General features: G+C 44.9%; 1 protein-coding gene across 1 annotated transcript in view; it reads right to left on the bottom strand.

Annotated features, from left to right (window-relative positions):
* Positions 1–18,575, bottom strand: part of Ccdc125 (coiled-coil domain containing 125) — a 31,603-nt gene extending 13,028 nt beyond the window's left edge. The window contains exons 1-6 of the mRNA XM_045134147.1: positions 18,528–18,575; positions 10,312–10,661; positions 8,351–8,409; positions 4,804–4,890; positions 2,680–2,757; positions 229–314 (exon numbers count right to left, since the gene is read on the bottom strand). Coding sequence (XP_044990082.1) covers positions 229–314; positions 2,680–2,757; positions 4,804–4,890; positions 8,351–8,409; positions 10,312–10,621 — 620 coding nt within the window. The 5' untranslated portion in view covers positions 10,622–10,661; positions 18,528–18,575. The remainder of the gene's footprint in view (positions 1–228; positions 315–2,679; positions 2,758–4,803; positions 4,891–8,350; positions 8,410–10,311; positions 10,662–18,527) is intronic.
* Between the last annotated feature and the right edge of the window lie 849 nt (positions 18,576–19,424).

The raw sequence follows: 19,424 nt of genomic DNA, 5'->3' as shown, positions 1-19,424 counted from the left end.
CTGGAGTGAAAAACCAGAAAAAAATTTTTTTTATTTACAATTAGCTCAAAGAGGAAGAAAGCCTAAACTGCATTTGAATTACATGCATTTTAGAGATTTTCAACGGAAGATTATAGAATAGGAATATATCAGGACTGGGGATGTAGCTCAGAGGTAGAATAATTCTGCTGCATGCACAAAGCCCTGGGTTTAATTCCCAGCACCAAAACAGTAAAATCACATACAAACCTGTCATATTTTTGGATCCAAGATTCCTCTATGTTTTTAAATCTACTCTGATCAAATTCTATTTCCCACTGCAAGGTATTTATTTCCTATGGAAAGAAAATAGCGCTTTCATGGAAAATTATCACATATAAATCATTTTATGATGCTGTGAACAGATGAAATAAAGTATTTACTCACTTCACAGAAATGATTTAAAGAGGAGAAATTGAGCCAGGCGTGGTGGTGCACGCCTTTAATCCCAGCACTTGGGAGGCAGAGGTAGGAGGATCACTGTGAGTTCAAGGACATCCTGAGACTACATAGTGAAAGTGAATTCCAGGTCAGCCCAGGTTACAATGAGACCCTACCTCAAAAACACTAAAAAAAGAAAAAAAAAAAAAAAGAGAAATATTACTCAGAAGAGTCTATGACATTTGTAAAAAACATCTAACACACTTCCTTAGCACTCAAAGAAGCTTTTGTCAAAGCTCTCAATATGAAAAACATCTCAAATTGGGCTCAAAATTTATTGGATTGCTAGAGTAAGACCTTACCTCAACTCCTTCCCCAAATTTATTATACTGAACCAAGATTTCTTATCAACACCACCTTTGCCCATTATGGTGGGTTGAATACAAAATGTTAGCTTAAAATGTTTGTGATTAATCCTCCTACTTAGTCCCCTCCTGGTGGAGCATTTGGGAGGTGGAGCCTTGCTGGAGCAGGTATGTCACTGGCAGTGGGCCATGAGGTTTTTGTTTGTTTGTTTTGTTTTGTTTTCAGGTAGGGTCTCACTCTAGCTCAGGCTGACCTGGAATTCACTATGTAGTCTCAGGGTGGCCTCAAACTCACGGCTGTCCTCCTACCTCTGCCTCCAAAATGCTGAGATTACAGACGTGCGCCACCATGCCTGGTCCAACCTTGAGATTTTATGTTCCAGTCACCCTTTACCAGTGCTAGTGAACTCACTCTTGCAACTTCCTCCCGCTGATGTGACACCTGCTGCCTATTCTTGCCCTGCTTTATCTGCCTTAATGAAACCCCCTTGAAACCATAAGCCAAAATAAACCCTTCCCTTCCATAAACTGCTTCAGGTTGGGTGTTTAATCCCAATGACCAGAAGGTAAATGCTTATACCCATGTAGACACCATAAACAAAATTCACTGGTGGAAGTCTTTGCCCAAACAGCCCCATCAAGAGAGGGCACATGAGGTACAGGAAAGTGACCATCCAGGATTCTGCCTAGCAGAGAGGAGGAGATGGTCAGAGACACCCAGGTCCTTTAAAGGGATTTGTCAGTTTTCAGGGAAAAAAAAAAAAAAAGAGGACTGGATAAATGGCTTAAAGATTAAAGCGCTTGTCTGTGAAGGCTAAGGACCCAAGTTTGGCTCCCCAGAACCCATGTAAGCCAGACACACAAGGTAACACAGGCGGGCAGGATGGTGCATATGTCTGGAGTTCAACTGTCCTCGTGTGCCGATTCTCTCTCTCTTGCTCATTTGCTCTCTCATAAAAAAAAAATAATAATAAATAAAGAAAAAAAATTAACAGGGGCTGGAGAGATGGGTTAGCAGTTAAGCACTTGCCTGTGAAGACTAAGGACTCCAGTTTGAGGCTCGATTCCCAGGACCCACGTTAGCCAGATGCATACGGGGGCACATGCATCCGGAGTTCATTTGCAGTGGCTGGAAGCCCTGGCGCGCCCATCCTCTCTCTCTCTCCCCCTCTTTCTCTGTTGCTCTCAAATAAAAAGAAAAAAATTAAAAAAAAAAAACACTCATGGGCTGGAGAGATGGCTTAGTGGTTAAGTGCTTGCCTGTGAAGCCTAAGGACCCTGGTTCAAGGCTCCATTCCCCAGGTCCCACGTTAGCCAGATGCACAAGGGGGCGTAAGCATCTGGAATTCGTCTGCAGTGGCTGGAGGCCCTGGCGCACCCATTCTCTCTCTCTCTCTCTCTCTCTCTGCCTCTTTCTCTGTCTGTCGCTCTCAAATAAGTAAATAAAAATAAACCAAAAAAAAATTAAAAACAAAAAACACTCAGACCCTGCCAGAGAAGCAAAAGAGTAAAAAGAGAAGAAAAATGAAAAGAACTATTTGGCAGGTTTCTGCTTCGCTGAATAGGGAGATAAAGGAAACTTACTTTGCCCATGTGACAGTCTTTTTTTATTTGGTTTTTCGAGGTGGGGTCTCACTCTAGCCCAGGCTGACCTGGATTCACTATGGAGTCTCAGGGTGGCCTTGGACTCACGGCGATCCTCCTACCTCTGCCTCCCGAGTGCTGGGATTAAAGGCGTGAAACACCAAGCCTGGCTTGTGACGGTCTTTTAAATTGTTAAATTCCCAAAGAGGAAACCCCAAGACTGAAGCAGAGGGTTTGCACAAATGACAAACCCATGATTATGGTGAGTTTAAGGAAACTGTATTGAAAACATGATTGGACTGAATAAATCAATGTTAATAATGGCAAATACCTTCTCCAAGGATTTCTTTTGTTCTATAGTTTTTTGAAGAACTGCCTGGGTGTGACTTGTGGCTTTGCCAAGTACTGCCTACGAAAAATAAAAATAGCACCAATACAAATTAGATTTCTAATCATTCCAATATATACAGTGAAATTCACATTAAAAAACATATTTATTTATTTATTTATTTGCAAGCAGAGGAAGAATGAGGGGGAGCAGGGAAGTGGCCATACCAGGTTCTCTTGACACTGTAATCAAACTCCACTTGCATGTAGCACTCTGTAGATCTGGTTTTACATGGGTACTAGGGAACTGCACCTGCTTGGCAGGCTTTGGAAGTAAGTGCCTTCAACCACTGAACCATATTCCCAGCCAACTGTTTTTTTTTTTTTTAATTTATTTATTTGACAGAAAAAAAGGAAGAGAAAGAAAGAGAGAGAGAGAGAGAGAATGGGCATGTCAGGACTTCCAGCCACTACAAATGAATTCCATATGCATGCATGCCCTAGTGCATCTGGATAATGTGGGTCCTGGGGAATTGAACCTGGGTCTTTCGGCTTTGCAGGCAAACGTCTCAACTACTAAGCCATCCCTCCAGCCCCCCCCCCACTTTTTTCCCCCTTAGTTTTAGGTATTTATCACTCATGCAGGAATGGGGAATATGTGTATGGGCATGCCAGGGCTTCTTGCTACTGCAGATGAACTCTAGATGCATGTCTGATTTTATGTATGTGGGTTCTGGAGAATTGAACCTGAGCCAGCAGACTTTGCAAGCAAGCACCTTTACCCTCTTAGCCATCTCCCCAGCCCTGTTGTTTTTGTTTTCAATATTGGAAATGTTTTATAATTAGATTATAGTGACAGTTTCATAAGTCATAGTTTAGTAAAAATCAACTGTACTGTATATGTAACGCATATAAAATTGATAATATGAAAATCATAAAGTTGTTTTAAAAATAATCTATGCCACCTGCATAAAGCTAGACTCAAAAAAATAGCACAGGGCTGGGCGTGGTGCACGCCTTTAGTCCCAGCACCCGGGAGGCAGAGGTAGGATCACTGTGAGTTCAAGGCCACCCTGAGACTACATAGTGAATTCCAGGTCAGCCTGAACTAGAATGAGACCCTACCTTAAAAACCAAAAGAAGAAAGAAAGAAAGGAAGGAAGGAAGGGACGAAGGAAGGAGAGAAAGAAAGAAAGAAGGAGAGAAAGAAAGAAAGAAAGGGAAATAGCACAGGGCTAGAGAGTTAATTTAGTAGTTAAGGCACTGCCTGCAAAGCCTAAGGACCCAAATTAGCTTCCCCAGAAACCACATAATCCAGGTGCACACAGTGGCATATGTGTTTGGGGCTCATTTGCAGTGGCTAGAGGCCCTGGCATGCCCATTCTCTCTCCCTCCCTCTCTTTTTTTTTAAAAAATTTTTTAATTAATTTATTATTATTATTATTATTATTTTGATTTTTCGAGGTAGGGTCTCACTCTAGCTCAGGCTGACCTGGAAATCACTATGTAGTGTCAGGGTGGCCTCGAACTCAGGGCAATCCTCCTACCTCTGCCTCCTTAGTGCTGGGATTAAAGGCGTGCGCCACCACGCCTGGCACTCCCTCCCTCTCTTTCTTTCTCTAATAAATAAATAAAATTTTCAAAAAGTGGCACAAGGGTTGGAGAGGTAACTTAGCATAATTTAAAGATGCTTGCTTGCGAAGTCTGCTAGCCTGGGTTCAATTCCCCAGGACCCACATAAAGCCCGATGCACAGAGTGTCACATGCATCTGGAGCTCATTTGCAGTGGCAGGAGGCCCCGGCATGTCCTTACTCACTCTCTCTCTCTCTCTCTCTCTCACACACAAATGAATGAATGAATGAATAATAAGTGGTGCAAGTATCTGGTGTTCCACTTGCAATAGCAAGAGGTCCTGGCACACCCATATATACAAACAAATAAATATATTTTCTTTTTGGTTTTCTGAGGTAGGGTCTCACTCTAGCCCAGGCTGACCTGGAATTCACTATGGAGTCTCAGGGCGGCCTCAAACTCAAGGCGATCCTCCTGCCTCTGCCTCCCATGTGCTGGGACTACAATACAACTTACTGGAATGTACACGATGGGAGTTTCAAAGTAAATCCTCACCATGCTTTGAAGAATTCTCAATGCTTCCTCTTTACCTTCAAGTTGTCTTTGAGCTGCTTCAAGTTCAGTTTTTAAAATTTCTACTTCCTGAGGAAAGAAATATGATGAGTTCCTGCAACCCAAAATCATCTATTTAGCTAGCAGTCCACATTACCCTTGCCCCAAAATGCCTGCAAATAAAGCTTTAGATTGCTCTGAACATTTAAGTGAACCACTCAGACTGAAGCTGAGAGCCCCGCTATTGAGCGCCAGTTGTAACTAAGAGCCTACATCTTCTGTTTTTACCCACTGGGGCCACATGACGAAAGGATATGAAAAGTCTTCAGGTGCAGAACATGAGCATGTGGACATCTGTGCCACTGCGGGAGCGACTGCAGTTTGGCTTGCTCTCCCCCGAATTATGCTCAAGTATTTCCTAGTGAACTCGACCCGAATAGGACAGAAGATCTTAACAGATCAGAAAAACAAAAATGAGGCCGGGCTGCTGCTGGTGTGGCGGGTACACGGAATGTACAATAGATGCAAAACGTATTTGTTTGCAAGCAGAGAGAGAAGAGAGTTGGAGAAAATGGGCAAATGAACTCCAGAGGTATGCGCCACTTTGTGCATCAGGCTTCATGTGGGCACTGGGGAATAGAACCCCAATCATTAGGCTTTGCATACAAGTGCCTTACCGGCTGAACCATCTCTCCAGTCCACAAGACTAAAAAGGAGCAAAGCGAGGCAGTTAACTTTGTAATGATGTGCTCCCTACAAAGAATAAATATATGAATGGCTTTTTTAAAAAAATGAGAGGGCTGGAGAGATGGCTTAGCGGATAAGCGCTTGCCTGTGAAGCCTAAGGACCCCGGTTCGAGGCTCGGTTCCCCAGGTCCCATGTTAGCCAGATGCACAAGGGGGCGCACGCGTCTGGAGTTCGTTTGCAGAGGCTGGAAGCCCTGGCGCGCCCATTCTCTCTCTCTCCCTCTATCTGTCTTTCTCTCTGTGTCTGTTGCTCTCAAATTTAAAAAAAAATTTAAAAAAAAATGAGAGTCAGGCGTGGTGGCACACACCTTTCATCCCAGCACTCAGAGGCAGAGGTAGGAGGATTGCCATGAGTTCGAGGCCACACTGAGAGTACATAGTGAATTCCATCCAGGTCAGCCTGGGCTAGAGCAAGACCCTACCTCGAAAAAACAAAAGCCCATAAAAGGGGGCTGAAGACATGGTTTGGCAGTTAACGCTCATGCCTGCAAATCCTAAGGACCCAGGTTTGATTCTCCAGGTCCCACATAAGCCAGATGCACATGGTGGCACATGTAGCTGGAGGTCATTTGCAGTGGCTATAGAGGCCCTGGCACACCCATTCTCACTCTCTCACTCTTTCTGTCTGTAATAAATGAATAAAAATAAAATTTAAAAAAAAAGAAAGAAATGAGAAACTTGTTAGGCAAATTAAACTCAGCAGAGTCTAACTGACAGAGAGATTTTTCCAGCTTCACTCTGCAAAGCGATCCTAACTTTGACTTTCTGTCTGTTTACTTACTGAGACACAGGCACTCAAGGAGCAGAGGCAGCAGCCTTAAGCCAAATTCAGATTAAAGGTTACAATCTGAAAGGCCCAAGAATTCAGAAGCTCAGAAATACTATCACGCTCCAAAGGGAGCTTAAGCGGGCCACCTGCATACCTCAAACTCCAGGTTTTACTCTCTGTCAGAAGCAAGTAAAGAATCCCTCTTCTCATTGTATCAGAGCCCACTCCTAATATAAAACTAGGTAAAAGGGCATGAGATAGCCCTCAAGGATGGGAAATGAGTAATAAAGTAAACCACTTATTTGGTTTCTGTAAATAGCCTGCACCATAAGCCTTAATAGCCCACACTGTAAGCCTTAGTAGCCTACACTGTAAGCCTTAGTAACTCGCACCATAGGCTGTAGCAGCCTGCCTCAGACCACCAAGGTCATAGGAGGCTGATACCATACTCTGCTACCCCCACCTAAGGAATTGCACAAGTGCTGACCTCCAAGGTCACAGGAGACTGATACCACACTCTGCTACTCCCACCCAAGGACCTGCGCAAACGCTGACCACCAAGGTCATAAACTAATTGGCTTAGAAACTATGGGGTGGCACCAACTGACTGGCTAACACCCTGCGGGGCTCCTAATATTAGAAAATGATTGGTCTAAGGCACAGGCTTTGTTAGAAACCCTATAAAAACTACCCCATTCCTGCATTCGGGGCTCTGCAGTCCTCTACCCCTGTGCGGTGTACGACTGTGGGCCCCAGCATGCTTGGAATAAAATCCTCTTGCAGTTTGCATCAAGACCGCTTCTCGTGAGTGAGTGATTTGGGGTGTCGCCTTATCCGGGCAGAGCGTGGGGACCCCCTGTGGGGGTTTTTTCCTACAAATCAAATTACAATAATGTCTGATAATGCCCTAGGACTGATATCCTTATACAATGAAGAACATTTTGGACACAGACAAGGGGGGCAAGGGTCATGTGTGAAAGGCAGAAACAAAGACTGGATTCTCTGGAACTTCGGAAGGAAGCACGGATTCTACGACCTTGTTTTCAGACTTGTTGCCTACAAACTGACTGTAGATTTCTGTTGTTTTCAACCCCTAGCTTGTGGTATTTTGTCCCAGGAAACTAACAAACAATGTCCCTTTCACAAGAAGAAATACACTCACACTAAAGCAGGCTATGGCTTCCGGCCGATTAGCTCAATTGGTCAGAGGGTGGTGCCGATAAAGTGGGCTCTCTAGTCTGACACGGGAGTTCTCTGGTCTTCTGACTTCCAGAACATTAAATTAATACAGGGTAGCTCAAGCCATATGTAGAGGGGAAGCCGTGGAAAGGAGTGATTGACAGCATGCTGATAAGCCCAGCACACAGAAGGGCCATGTGTAAGGGCAAAGAACCGGTAGCATGTTTACCCAGGGCCTTTTCTTTTTATTGGGGGGGGGGGTTTGCAAGGTAGGGTCTCACTCTAGCCCAGGTTGACCCAGAACTAACTCTGGCCTCGAACTCATGGCGATCCTCCTACCTGTGCCTTCCAAGTGCTGAGATTAAAGGCGTGTGCCACCATGCCCGGCTAAGGGGCCTTTTTATGGGACAAGAAGCATGAAAGACAGAGGAGGCTGGTTGGTTTGGGGGCTGGGGAGATGGCTCAGTGGCTAAAGGCGCTTGCTTTGCAAAGCCTACTGGCTGGGGTTTAAATAAAACCTGATGCGTGTAGTGGCAAGAGAACTTAGCATACCCACACTTCACCCACACAACACGTATACAAATAAATAAATTAAAGGTTTTTGTTTTGTTTTGTTTTTGAGGTAGGGCTTCACTCTAATTAGGTTCTCCAGGAATTCACTCTGGAGTCTCAGGGTGGCCTCAAACTCACAGCGATCCTCCTACCTCTGCCTCCCGAGTGCTGGGATTAAAGGTGCGCGCCACCATGCCAAGCTTTTAAATTAAAGTTTTAAAAGTATGAACTCAAGGGGGAAAGGAGGGGTGCTAGAGGTATAGCTGAGGGGTGCAGTTTGCTTAGCATGCACAGAGGACCTACCTCTAAAGTTTCATGAAGACGTTGCTTTAATTGTTCAGTTGACAATTCTGAGTTAGAATCTGTTGGAAAGATTTGAATATTTTCTTTGGTTAAATATAAGACATTTGTTTATAATATTAAATACACGGTGGGGGAGGGAGGGAATTACCATGGGATTTTTTTTTAATCATGGAAAATGCTAATAAAAATTTTTAAAAACAGAAAATACAGTTTTTCTTTAAACTTCAAAAAGTCCTTTTTTTCAAGGTAGGATCTCACTCTAACCGAGGCTGACCTGGAACTTGCATTGATAGCTATCCTCCTATTTCTGCCTCCTGAGTGCAGGGGTAAAAGCATGAGCTGTAGCGCCTGACCAAAAAAAAAAAAAATTAATATTTTAACTAATGATAAAAATATTAAAAATTATAAAAATAACTACTATACTTGATAATCCCTACACTACTTGGAAGAAAGCCTAAAACATTTCTTTTTTTCCAGAGAAGTTATAACAACTTATTTACTTTTTTGTGTTTAAATTTTTTTCAATTTTTTTTTTTTATTTATTTATTTGAGAGCGACAAACACAGAGAGAAAGACAGATAGAGGGAGAGAGAGAGAATGGGCGCGCCAGGGCTTCCAGCCTCTGCAAACGAACTCCAGAGGCGTGCGCCCCCTGTGCATCTGGCTAACGTGGGACCTGGGGAACCGAGCATCGAACCGCGGTCCTTAGGCTTCACAGGCAAGCGTTTAACCGCTAAGCCATCTCTCCAGCCCTCAATTTTTTTTTTGACAAAGTGGAGGAGAGAGAGAGAGATAGAGAGAATGGGCGCGCCACGGCCTCCAGCCACTGCAAATGAACTCCAGACGCGTGCGCCCCCTTGTGCATCTGACTATGTGGGTCCTGGGGAATGGAACCAAGGTCCTTTGGCTTTACAGGCAAACAGCTTTTTTTATTGACAACTTCCATAATTATGGACAATAAGCCAAAAACATTTCACAAATGAAAATACACATAGTTTTGAGAAAAAGACTTTCAAAGAACTATAATATAGCCAAGTGTGGTGGCGCACGCCTTTAGTCCTAACACTTGGGAGGCAGAGGTAGGAGGATCACTGTGAGTTCCAGGCCAGCCTGAGACTACAGAGTAAATTCCAGGTCAGCCTGGGCTAGAGCAAGACCTTACCTCGAAAATAAAACAAAACAATACAAAATGACTATAATATGAAGCTTATGTTAATATGTTAACTTCTACATTCAAACACAAATGTATAGAAAAATGTGAATATTGGTGGATAAAAAGTAAAGATTTTGGTGTTTAGCTTAAGCTTAATCAATGTAGAAATATGAATATCTAGGAACTAAACCTGAATTTAATTTCTTTCTCCAGGTACAATGACCAGCTAGATACATCCATAGTAGTCTATAGTCTATAACTACTACTGCCTATTTTGTTCACTGACATCCCCAGAACCTAGGCCTGTGCCTATACCTAGTGGCACCAATTTTTTTGACTAAGGGAGAGAAAGAGAAATTCTATCACAAGAAATCAATACACAGTATTAGTGCAAAATAATTACTGTACTTCATAAACCCTATGATAGTTGGAAAGGAAAATATCAGTTACTTTTAAAAAAAAATATTTATTTATTTGACAGAGAAAGAGGGAGAGAGAGAGAAGGAGAGAGAGAATGGGTGCAACAGGGCCTCCAGCCACTACAAACAAACTCCAAATGCATGTGCTCCCTTGTGCATCTGGCTTATGTGGGTCCTGGGGAGTCAAACCTGGGTCCTTTGGCTTTGCAGGCAAAAGCCTTAACTGCTAAGCCATCTCTCTAGCCCATATCAGTTACTTTTGAACTATCAGCATTATCTCCAGAGATGAGTGCATCAAGGACGGCCACAGCTTCTATGGAAGAAGGATAATACATAGCACTGATAGCATTCACAAGGAAAAGGAAAGAAAGAAAATTCGGCATTCTTACCAGTGCTGCTTTGCCGGCTGTCACTGAACATTCTGGATCCTTGAGGGCATGTATCTTGCAAGCTCTTATCCCTGGAAGACTGAGAAATTGTTCCATTTCTTTCTTCCCCCTTCCTTGAAAAGGGAAGAGGGCCATAGCTTGTTCCATCGGATCTCTTTCTAGATGTAAGTGAGTGCGACATGTCCACGTGATAAATGCCACCAGGTCTTCTTCCAAGGCCATACCCTAGATCGCCTTCAGTCAAGTCATCCTCTTCTGTTCCCCAGGTCTGCACCTCTGACTCGCTCGATGACCTCACCGCCTTGCTCATTAGTCAGAGGCTATCTTTACCATGGGGAGAAACAGGCTGTCTGTGGTCAGGAAAAGCAAGAGTTAAAAATCAGTCAGCTGCTGGGAGTGGTGGCACATGCCGTTTTTCCCCCTAATAATCTTATTATTTTTTTTATTTATGTATTTGAGAGACAGAGAAATAGGCAGGGAGAGAGAGAAAGAGAGACAGAGAGGGTAGAAGAGAATGGGCGCTCCAGGGCCTCCAGCCACTGCAAACAAACTCCAGATGCATGTGTCCACTTGTGCATCTGGCTTACATGGGTCCTGGGGAATTGAACCTGGGTCTTTTTGTTTGTTTGTTTGTTTCTGTTTTTTGTTTTCTGTTTTTCAGGGCAGGGTCTCACTCTCGCCCAGGCTGGTGAGCCTGGGTCCTATGGCTTTGCAGGCAAGCACCTTAACCGCTAAGCCATCTCTTTAATCTCTTTAATCCCAGGACTCAGGAAGCAAAGGTGGGAGGATTGCCATGAGTTTGAGGCCATCCTGAGACTACATATAATGAATTCCAGGTCAGCCTGGGCGAGAGTGAGACCCTACCTCAAAAAAAAAAAAAAAAAAAAGCAGTCAGCTGATCCAACAGCTCCACGTACTTACCCAAAAGATTTGAAATCAACCTCTGTTCATTGCAACACTACTCACAATAGCCATGCCATGAATGAAGAAAATATGGTGTATACACACACACACACACACACACACACATGCACACGCATACACCACAGCCTTCAAAAAGAAAAACAGGGGCTGAGAGTAGAATGGTGATGGCTGGAGGATGAGATAGGGAAAAAATGGGAAGATGATGCTCAAAGGGTACACAGCTCAAATCAACAGGCTAGATATATTTCACAGCATGGCAAATGTAGCAAATAATATATTGTACATCAGACCATTTCTCTGCTTTAAGTTTTTTCTTTATGACTTTGTAATTTATTCTTCCATATTTTACTTTTCAGATTATACAACTGAAACCTGGCCAGTCAAATGGGGAGTTTGGACTCCGGTCTCCTATGAGCCCCCATTAGGTTAGGTCAATCACTTGCACACTTTCCCTCACCACACCCAAACCTATTTCAAGCAGCCCCAAGTAATGTGGACATTCTAAAAGGTAGGCACCTTTGGCGGGATTAGTTCACAACTGTAATTCTAGGGCCTAACTTAGACTCTAAAACATAATCCTTGCTCAGTAAAGACTTGTTTAATGGGGCTGGAGAGATGACTTAGCAGTTAAGGCATTTGCCTGCAAAGCCAGAGGACCCAGATTTGATTCCCCAGGACTCACATAAGACAGATGCACAGGTGGTACATGCATCTGGAGTTTGTTTGCAGTTTCTGGATGCCCTAGTACGCCCATTCTCTCACTCTCTTTCTCTGCCTCTTTCTCCCTCTCAAATAAATAAATAAAAATAAAACATTAAAAAACAAAGACTCGAGGAGCCAGGCCAAATGAGCCAACAGGTGCAATAGTGGCATGTCTGTCATGGTGGAAACCAACTGCCCTCTAATTGGACTGGAGGCCTGCTTCATGGGAAGGAATACATCCCTGATACTGAAAACTTAATACGGGGTAGTCATAAGCCCTAGGGGTGTAACGTCTGCTGCTGTCTGGCTAAATGTATATACTATGCTTATCAAACTGCCCAGTAAGCACTTTTAATGTTCATACCCATATATTAATGTTACTCTCACTTTTGGTAGAGAATCTTTACTTCTCAGATGGCAGTGACCTTGGGATGACTCAGAAGGCATCATGGTGCTGGGAAGAAGTGACAGGAGTGCTCAGCACTGCAATATCTCTATCACACCTTCCAAGGTTCAGGGTCCATTGTGGAAGAGGTGGCAGAAAGTATATAAGAGACAAAGGAAGGGTAGGACTCCTTATAACGTGCTCTCCCCAGACACAAAATGTCCTGGATATCCATAACCTCACAGTGCCTGACACCATGTACACAAGACCATCATAATAGGAGGAAAAGATCATGACATCAAAATAAAAGAAAGACTGGCCGGGCGTGGTGGTGCACGCCTTTAATCCCAGCACTCGGGAGGCAGAGGTAAGAGGATCGCTGTGAGTTCGAGGCCACCTTGAGACTCCATAGTGAATTTCAGGTCAGCCTGAGCTAGAGTGAAACTACCTCAAAAACAAAAAACAACAAACAAACAAACAAACAAAAGACTGATTGAGAGGGGGAGGGGATATGATGGAGAATGGAGTTTCAAAGGGAAAAGTGGAGGGGGGGGGGAGAAAGGGCATTACCATGGGATATTGTTTACAATCATGGAAGTTGTTAATTAAAAAAAAAAAAAAAGAAGAAGACGTGTGGCTGGAGAGATGGTTTAGCAGCAAAGCGCTTGCCTGTGAAGCCTAAGGACCCTGGTTCAAGGCTCGATTCCCCAGGACCCACATTAGCCAGGTGCACAAGGAGGCGCACATGTCTGGAGTTCGTCTGCAGTGGCTGGAGGCCCTGGCGTGCTCATTCTCTTTCTATCTGCCTCTTTCTCTCTCTGTCACTCTCAAATAAATGAATTAAAAAAAAAAAAGACTTGTAAGCCGGGGGTGGTGGCGCATGCCTTTAATCTCAGCACTCGGGAGGCAGAGGTAGGAGGATCACCATGAGTTCAAGGCCACCCTGAGACTCCATAGTGAATTCCAGGTCAGCCTGAGTTAGAGTGAGACCCTACCTCAAAAAATTTAAAAAAACAACAAAAAAAGAGTCATTTAATGGATGGATGGATGAAAGAAAGAGAGAAAGGCCAAGGAGAAATACCTGTCTCTAGGATAAGAAAGTGAAATAATCACCTCCCCTGGGGATCACAGCCTGCCTTCTTTCCAGAAGAAAATGTCTCCAGCAAAAGTGCCTCCAGATCGATCACCACACTGCGGCCACCTGATGACAGTGGGGCGCCTGCCGAGCGCCCCACACCCTCACCCACCTCCTCCCTCCAGGACGAGTGCAGTGGAGATGGGCTTTCGACACTGGGCATTTCCAAACAGTGGCTTTGCTGCCGATTTAGAAATATTTCCCTCCTTTCTCAAAAAAAAAAAAAAAAAACTAGGGTGGAGCTTCAGTTCAGTCAGAAAATCATAAAGAATGATTTTTAAAATTCAGGGGAGTGGAAATATATATATCCTGATATCCTTTTTTAAAAATATATTTTATTTATTTATTTGAGAGAGAGAGAGAGAGAGAGAGAGAGAGGGAGGGAGAGGGAGAGAGAGAAAGAATGGGCACGCCAGGGCCTCCGGCCACTGTAAACGAACTCCAGATGTGTGCGCCCCCTTGTGCATCTGGCTAACGTGGGTCCTGGGGAGTCGAACCTGGGTCCTTTGGCTTTGCAGGCAAGTAAGTGCCTTAACTGCTAAACCATCCCTCCAGCCCCTAATGTGTTTTTAAAAATATTCTTACTAAGCCAGGTGTGGTACCGTGTGCCTTTAGTCCTAGCACTTGAGAGGGAGAGGGATGAGGATCACAGTGATTTTAAGGCCAGCCTGGAACTACAGTGAGTTCTAAGTCACCCTGAGCTAGAGTGAGACCCTACTTTGGAAAAAAAAAATATATATGTATTAATATATTTTTTACTTATTTATGAGAGAGAGAGAGAAATGTAGAGAATGGGTACACCAGGGCCTCTTATCACAGCAAACAAACTCCAGACACCGCACCACTTTGTGCATCTGGTTTTATGGCCATCGGGGCCTTGAAGCCGGGACGGCAGCCTTTGCAAGCAGACGCCTTTAACTGCTGAGCCTTCTCCCCAGGCCGGTTTAATGTGCTTGATGTTGATGACTGGAGGAGAAGCAGGATGTGGAACAGAATCGGGCTCACATCTCACTCCACACTTGCCTCTTGTGGTCTTGGATGAGTCACTGAATGTTCCTGGACCTATTTGAGGTCTAAAGTCAATTAAGGTAGAACTACTGAACAGGATTATTTGGGACACCATTGATATATTTGAGGCAACTACAGTAGTTAATGATTAGAATTTAAATATCAAGCAAGGCACAGTGGTACATGCTTATATTCTGATACTCAAGAGGCTGAGGCAGGAGGCTCTTTTTTTTTTTTAAGTTTGAGAGTGACAGAGAGAGAAGCGGTGGGGGGGGGGGGAAGAGAAGATATCAGTGGGTGCACCTGGTCCTCCAGCCACTGCAAACGAACTCCAGATGCATGTGCCACCTTGTGCATCTGGATTATGTGGATACTGGGGAATCGAGCCTCGAACCAGGGTCCTTAGGCTTCACAATCAAACGTTTAGCTGCTAAGCCATCTCTCCAGTCCCAGGAGGCTCTTTTAAGCACAAGTGTTTAATCCCAACTTAACACAATGGTATCCTACTTCTCCATCCCACCAAAAAAAGAAAGAATTTGAGTATGTCTAGTTTTTAAAATATTTTATTTTTATTTACTTATTTGAGAGAGGGAAAGAGGTAGAGTGAGAGGGAGAAAGAGAGAGAGAGAGAGAGAGAGAGAGAGAGAGAGGAAGAGAATGTGTGTGCCAGGGCTTCCAACCACTGCAAACGAACTCCAGGTGCATGCGCCACCTTGTGCATCTGCCTTACATGGGTCCTGGGGAATCAAACTGAGGTCCTTTGGCTTTGCAGGCAAATGCCTTATCTATTAAGCCACCTCTCCAGTCCTCTATTTTGTTGTTGTTGATGTTTGTTTTTTTTGTGGTAGGCTCTCACTCTAGCCTAGGCTGACCTGGAATTCACTGTGTAGTCTCAGGGTGGCCTCAAACTCCTACCTCTGCCTCCCAAGTGCTGAGATGAAAGGTGTGCACCACCATGCCTGGCTTCCACCTTATTTTTTTATTTTTAAAAATATTTTTATTTATTTATATTGCAAGGAAAGTGAGAGAGAGACAGGTAACAGAGAGATAGAGAATAGACATGCCAGGGCCTCCAGCCACTGCAAATGAACGCCAGATGCATGTGCCATTTTGTGCATCTGGCTTTACGTGAGTACTGGGGAATCAAACCTTTCCACCTTATTTTTTAAATTTATTTTACTTATTTATTTGAGAGCAAGAGGGAGAGAAATAGGCAGGTAGAGAGAGAGAATGGGTACGCCAGGGCCTCCAGCCTCTGCTAATGAACTCCAGATGCATGCACCCCTTTTGCATCTGGCTTATGTGGGTCCTGGGGAATCAAACCTGGGTCCTTTGGTTTTTCAGGCAAGCCCCTTCACCACTAAGCCATCTTATTCTTTAATATATTATTTATTTATTTATTTGAGAGAGACAAAAAGAGTATGGGCATGCCAAACCTTTTAGCCACTGCAACGTAAACTCCAGATGCATGTGCCACTTTAAGCATCTGGCTTTACTGGGCACTGGGGAATCAAACTCAGGCTACTAGGCTTTGTAAGCAAGTGCCTTTAACCGCGAGCCATCTCTCCAGCCTCTCTTCACCTTCTCCTTTGAGACAAACAACCCAGCAATCACTGCTTAGGTTAGACTAGTGAATCCCAGGGGTTCTCTTTCTCCAGTTCCCCAGCTCTGGGATTAAAGAGCCCCCCCCCCACCTGGCATTTTACATGGGAACTGGGAATCGGAATTTAAGTCTTCATGCCATGCAGTGAGCACTTTAACCACAGAACCATCCTCCCAGCCCCGAATTTTTGGTTCTTCGGAGTGCTAAACTTTTGTTTCTGTATGGGCATTTTTCAAAGTGTGTTCCTAATTCGCTAGTTTATCAGTACTGCCAGAAACAATGGGTCCTTAGGATTTCATTGAGAAATATGTTTTCTTTCTCCAGTCCTGGCATACAGGACTTGCCCCAAATTACACAGGTAGCCAGGACTGGAAACTATATCTGATTCCTTGTTCACTCAGGAAAGGACATGGAATGAACCTATCACAGATTGTTAGTAATCTTTCTTTTTTCTCTGTTTTTCTTCACTCAAACAACTATGGTGCACACCTTTAATCTCAGCACTAACGAGGCAGAGGTAGGAGGATCACTGGGTGTTTGAGGCTAGTAGGGGACTACAGAGTGAATTCCAGGTCAACCTGGGCTAGAGCAAGACCCTACCGTGAAAAAAATTCTAAATAAAAACGTCTGAAAAGCCATCAGTGACTTTGCGACTGCTGAGCCCAACAGTGAGCATCCCCCACGCTTCTTCCACAACTGCAGGCCGTGTGATACATTTACCACACCTAACCAGGTACCGGGAGCACCAGGGCTTCTCACCCCTACCCCAAGAAATCACCTTCCCCTTCTCCTTTGTCCTTGACTGTCTCCAGTGTGTGCTGTTGTTTTTTCTTTAATTTTTTAAACAATAATTTATTTGAGCCAGGTGTGGCGGCGCACGCCTTTAATCCTAGCACTTGGGAGGCAGAGGTAGGAGGACTGCCATGAGTTCAAGGTCACCCTGAGACTACATAGTGAATTCCAGGTTAGCCTGGACCAGCGTGAGACCCTACCTTGAAAAATCAAAAAAAAAAAAAAGTATATATGTGTTTGTGTGTGTGTGTGTGTGTGTTTTGATTTTCGAGGTAAGGTCCCACTCTGGCACAGGCTGACCTGGAATTCACCATGTAGTCTCAAATTGGCCTGGAACTCACAACAATCATCTTACCTCTGCCTCCTGAGTGTTGGGATTAAAAGCGTGTGCCACAATAGCAGAGCCCATTGTACTTTTTTTGGGTTTTTCCGAGGTAGGGTCTCACTCTAGCCCAGGCTGACCTGGAATTCACTATGTTGTCTCAGGCAACCTCAAACGCATGGCGATTCTCCTACCTCTGTTTCCTGAGTGCTGGGTTCAAAGGCATGTGCCACCATGCCAGGCTTGTACTTGTTTCTTGAGGTAGGGTCTCACTCTAACCTAGGCTGACCTGGAATTCACTATGTAGTCTCAGGGTGGCCTCGAACTCACTGTGCCTCCCTCGTGCTGGGCTTAAAGGTGCGTGCCACCATGCCTGGCTATTTTATTATTATTATTTTATTTATTTGTGAGAGAGAATGGGCATGCCAAGGCCTCCAGCCACTGCAAATGAACTCCAGACGCATGTGCCACCTTGTGCATTTGGCTTTCATGGGTCTTGGGGAATCGAATCTGGGTCCTTTGGCTTTGCAGGGGTGTGCCTTAACCGCTAAGCCAGCTCTCCAGCTCCCCCATTGCACATTCTAAGCAGTCCATCCTTCCTCTCTGATTGCACATGCCAACCTGGACACCTGCCCACACAAGTATGTATATAACATGTGTTCCAAAGACATTTGATGGACAGAGTTGAATGAGAAGATAAATTCCTGCTGGAATAAAAAAAAAAAAAAAAAACGCGCTGGAAGCATCTATATCCATTAAGCCTGACAACTCTGCCTTAGCAAACAAGTTAGTCAAACACACTTACTTCCTGTCCAGCTTGGCAGAGAAGGAACCTGAGCTCTCCTTAGACAGCCATGGCCTGGGTCACTTTGCTATAGGCTTTTGTATGTTACCTTTAAAACATTTTAAAATTTAGTCTTAAGTTTTTTTTTGTTTTTTTTTTTAGGCAGTAAACTACTCAAAACACTCTACTCAAAATCCTCTACGGTTCTCTAAGGTTATTGTGAGGCATATTCATCAGAATTCAAAATTCAGTATTAGGCACCACAGACTTTCTAGAATTTCCTATTTTTTTTTTAAATTCAGGAGCCAAATTAGGATACTGTGCAACATTTGTGTGCCGTACTTCTAATGCACGAAGAGCAATAAAGAGAACAAAGAGGGTGTTTGCAATCGACGAGCTAGGTTGTCAGTGCCAGGCGAGGTCACGGAGCCGACCGAGCAGGTGCGGGGTTCGCTCGGCGTCCTCGGCGCCCCCGCCGGGACTGACCCGCGCGCCCCCGGAACGCTCACCCGCCCGCGCGCCCCCGCGCCTCACCCGCCCGCGCGCCCCCGCGCCGCTCACCCGCGCCGACCCTCCTCGTCGGGAGCGCGCGGCCCCCTCGCGAGCGGACGTTCGCCTGCGCCCTCCGCCGCGCTGCCGCCCGGCGCGCACTCGGAAGCCCGAGGTGGACAGGCCCGATTAGCTGGCGCCGGCGGCGAGGGGGAAACGCACGAGCGCAGAGACGCCGGGCGAGGACCCTGGAGAGCAGGCTTCCGGTCCGGAGCCACCGGGAAGGCCCCGTGGGCGAAGGCGGAAAGGAGCGCAGCAGGAAGCAACGCCGGCCACAGGCTGCAAAGCTCGCGGCGGCTGGAAAAGCTCCCAGGGACGGGCACCTCCCCGACCCTCAAATCGTAGTGGACCAGCTTCCTTGCCTTGGTGAAGCTATTTTGGTGTCATTTCTTTCTTTCCTTTTTCTTATTTATTTGGTGAATTCCAGGGCAGCCTGACCTAGAGTGAGACCCTCCTTAAGCCTCCCGCCTGTACAAAATATAAGATGAAGAGCAACTACTAATGCTTAGAGGGTTTTTGTTTTGTTTTGTTTTTGTTTTTCGAGGTAGGGTCTCACTCTAGCCCACACTAACCTGGAATTAAGTGTGTAGTCTCAGGGTGGCCTCAAACTCACGGTGATCCTCCTACTTCTGCCTCCAGAGTGCTGGGATTAAAGGCTTGCACCACCACGCCCAGCTTGAGGATCTTTTTCGTTTCTTTTTTTTTCTTTTTTGAGGTATGGTCTCACTCTAGCCCAGGCTGACCTAGAACTTAATCTGTAAATTCCAGGCTGACCTTGAACTGACAATGATCTTCCTACCTCGGTCTCCCAAGTGCTGGAGTTACAAAGTGTGCACCACCAGGCCTGCTTTTTTTTTTTTCCTAAGAGATCATCCATATGCTTAGTGATAAATTTTTAAAAGACATATA

The sequence above is a fragment of the Jaculus jaculus genome, chromosome 14, assembly GCF_020740685.1.
Source record: "Jaculus jaculus isolate mJacJac1 chromosome 14, mJacJac1.mat.Y.cur, whole genome shotgun sequence".
NCBI classification, from domain to species: domain Eukaryota; kingdom Metazoa; phylum Chordata; class Mammalia; order Rodentia; family Dipodidae; genus Jaculus; species Jaculus jaculus.
This window is presented reverse-complemented; position numbering and strand designations above follow the sequence as displayed.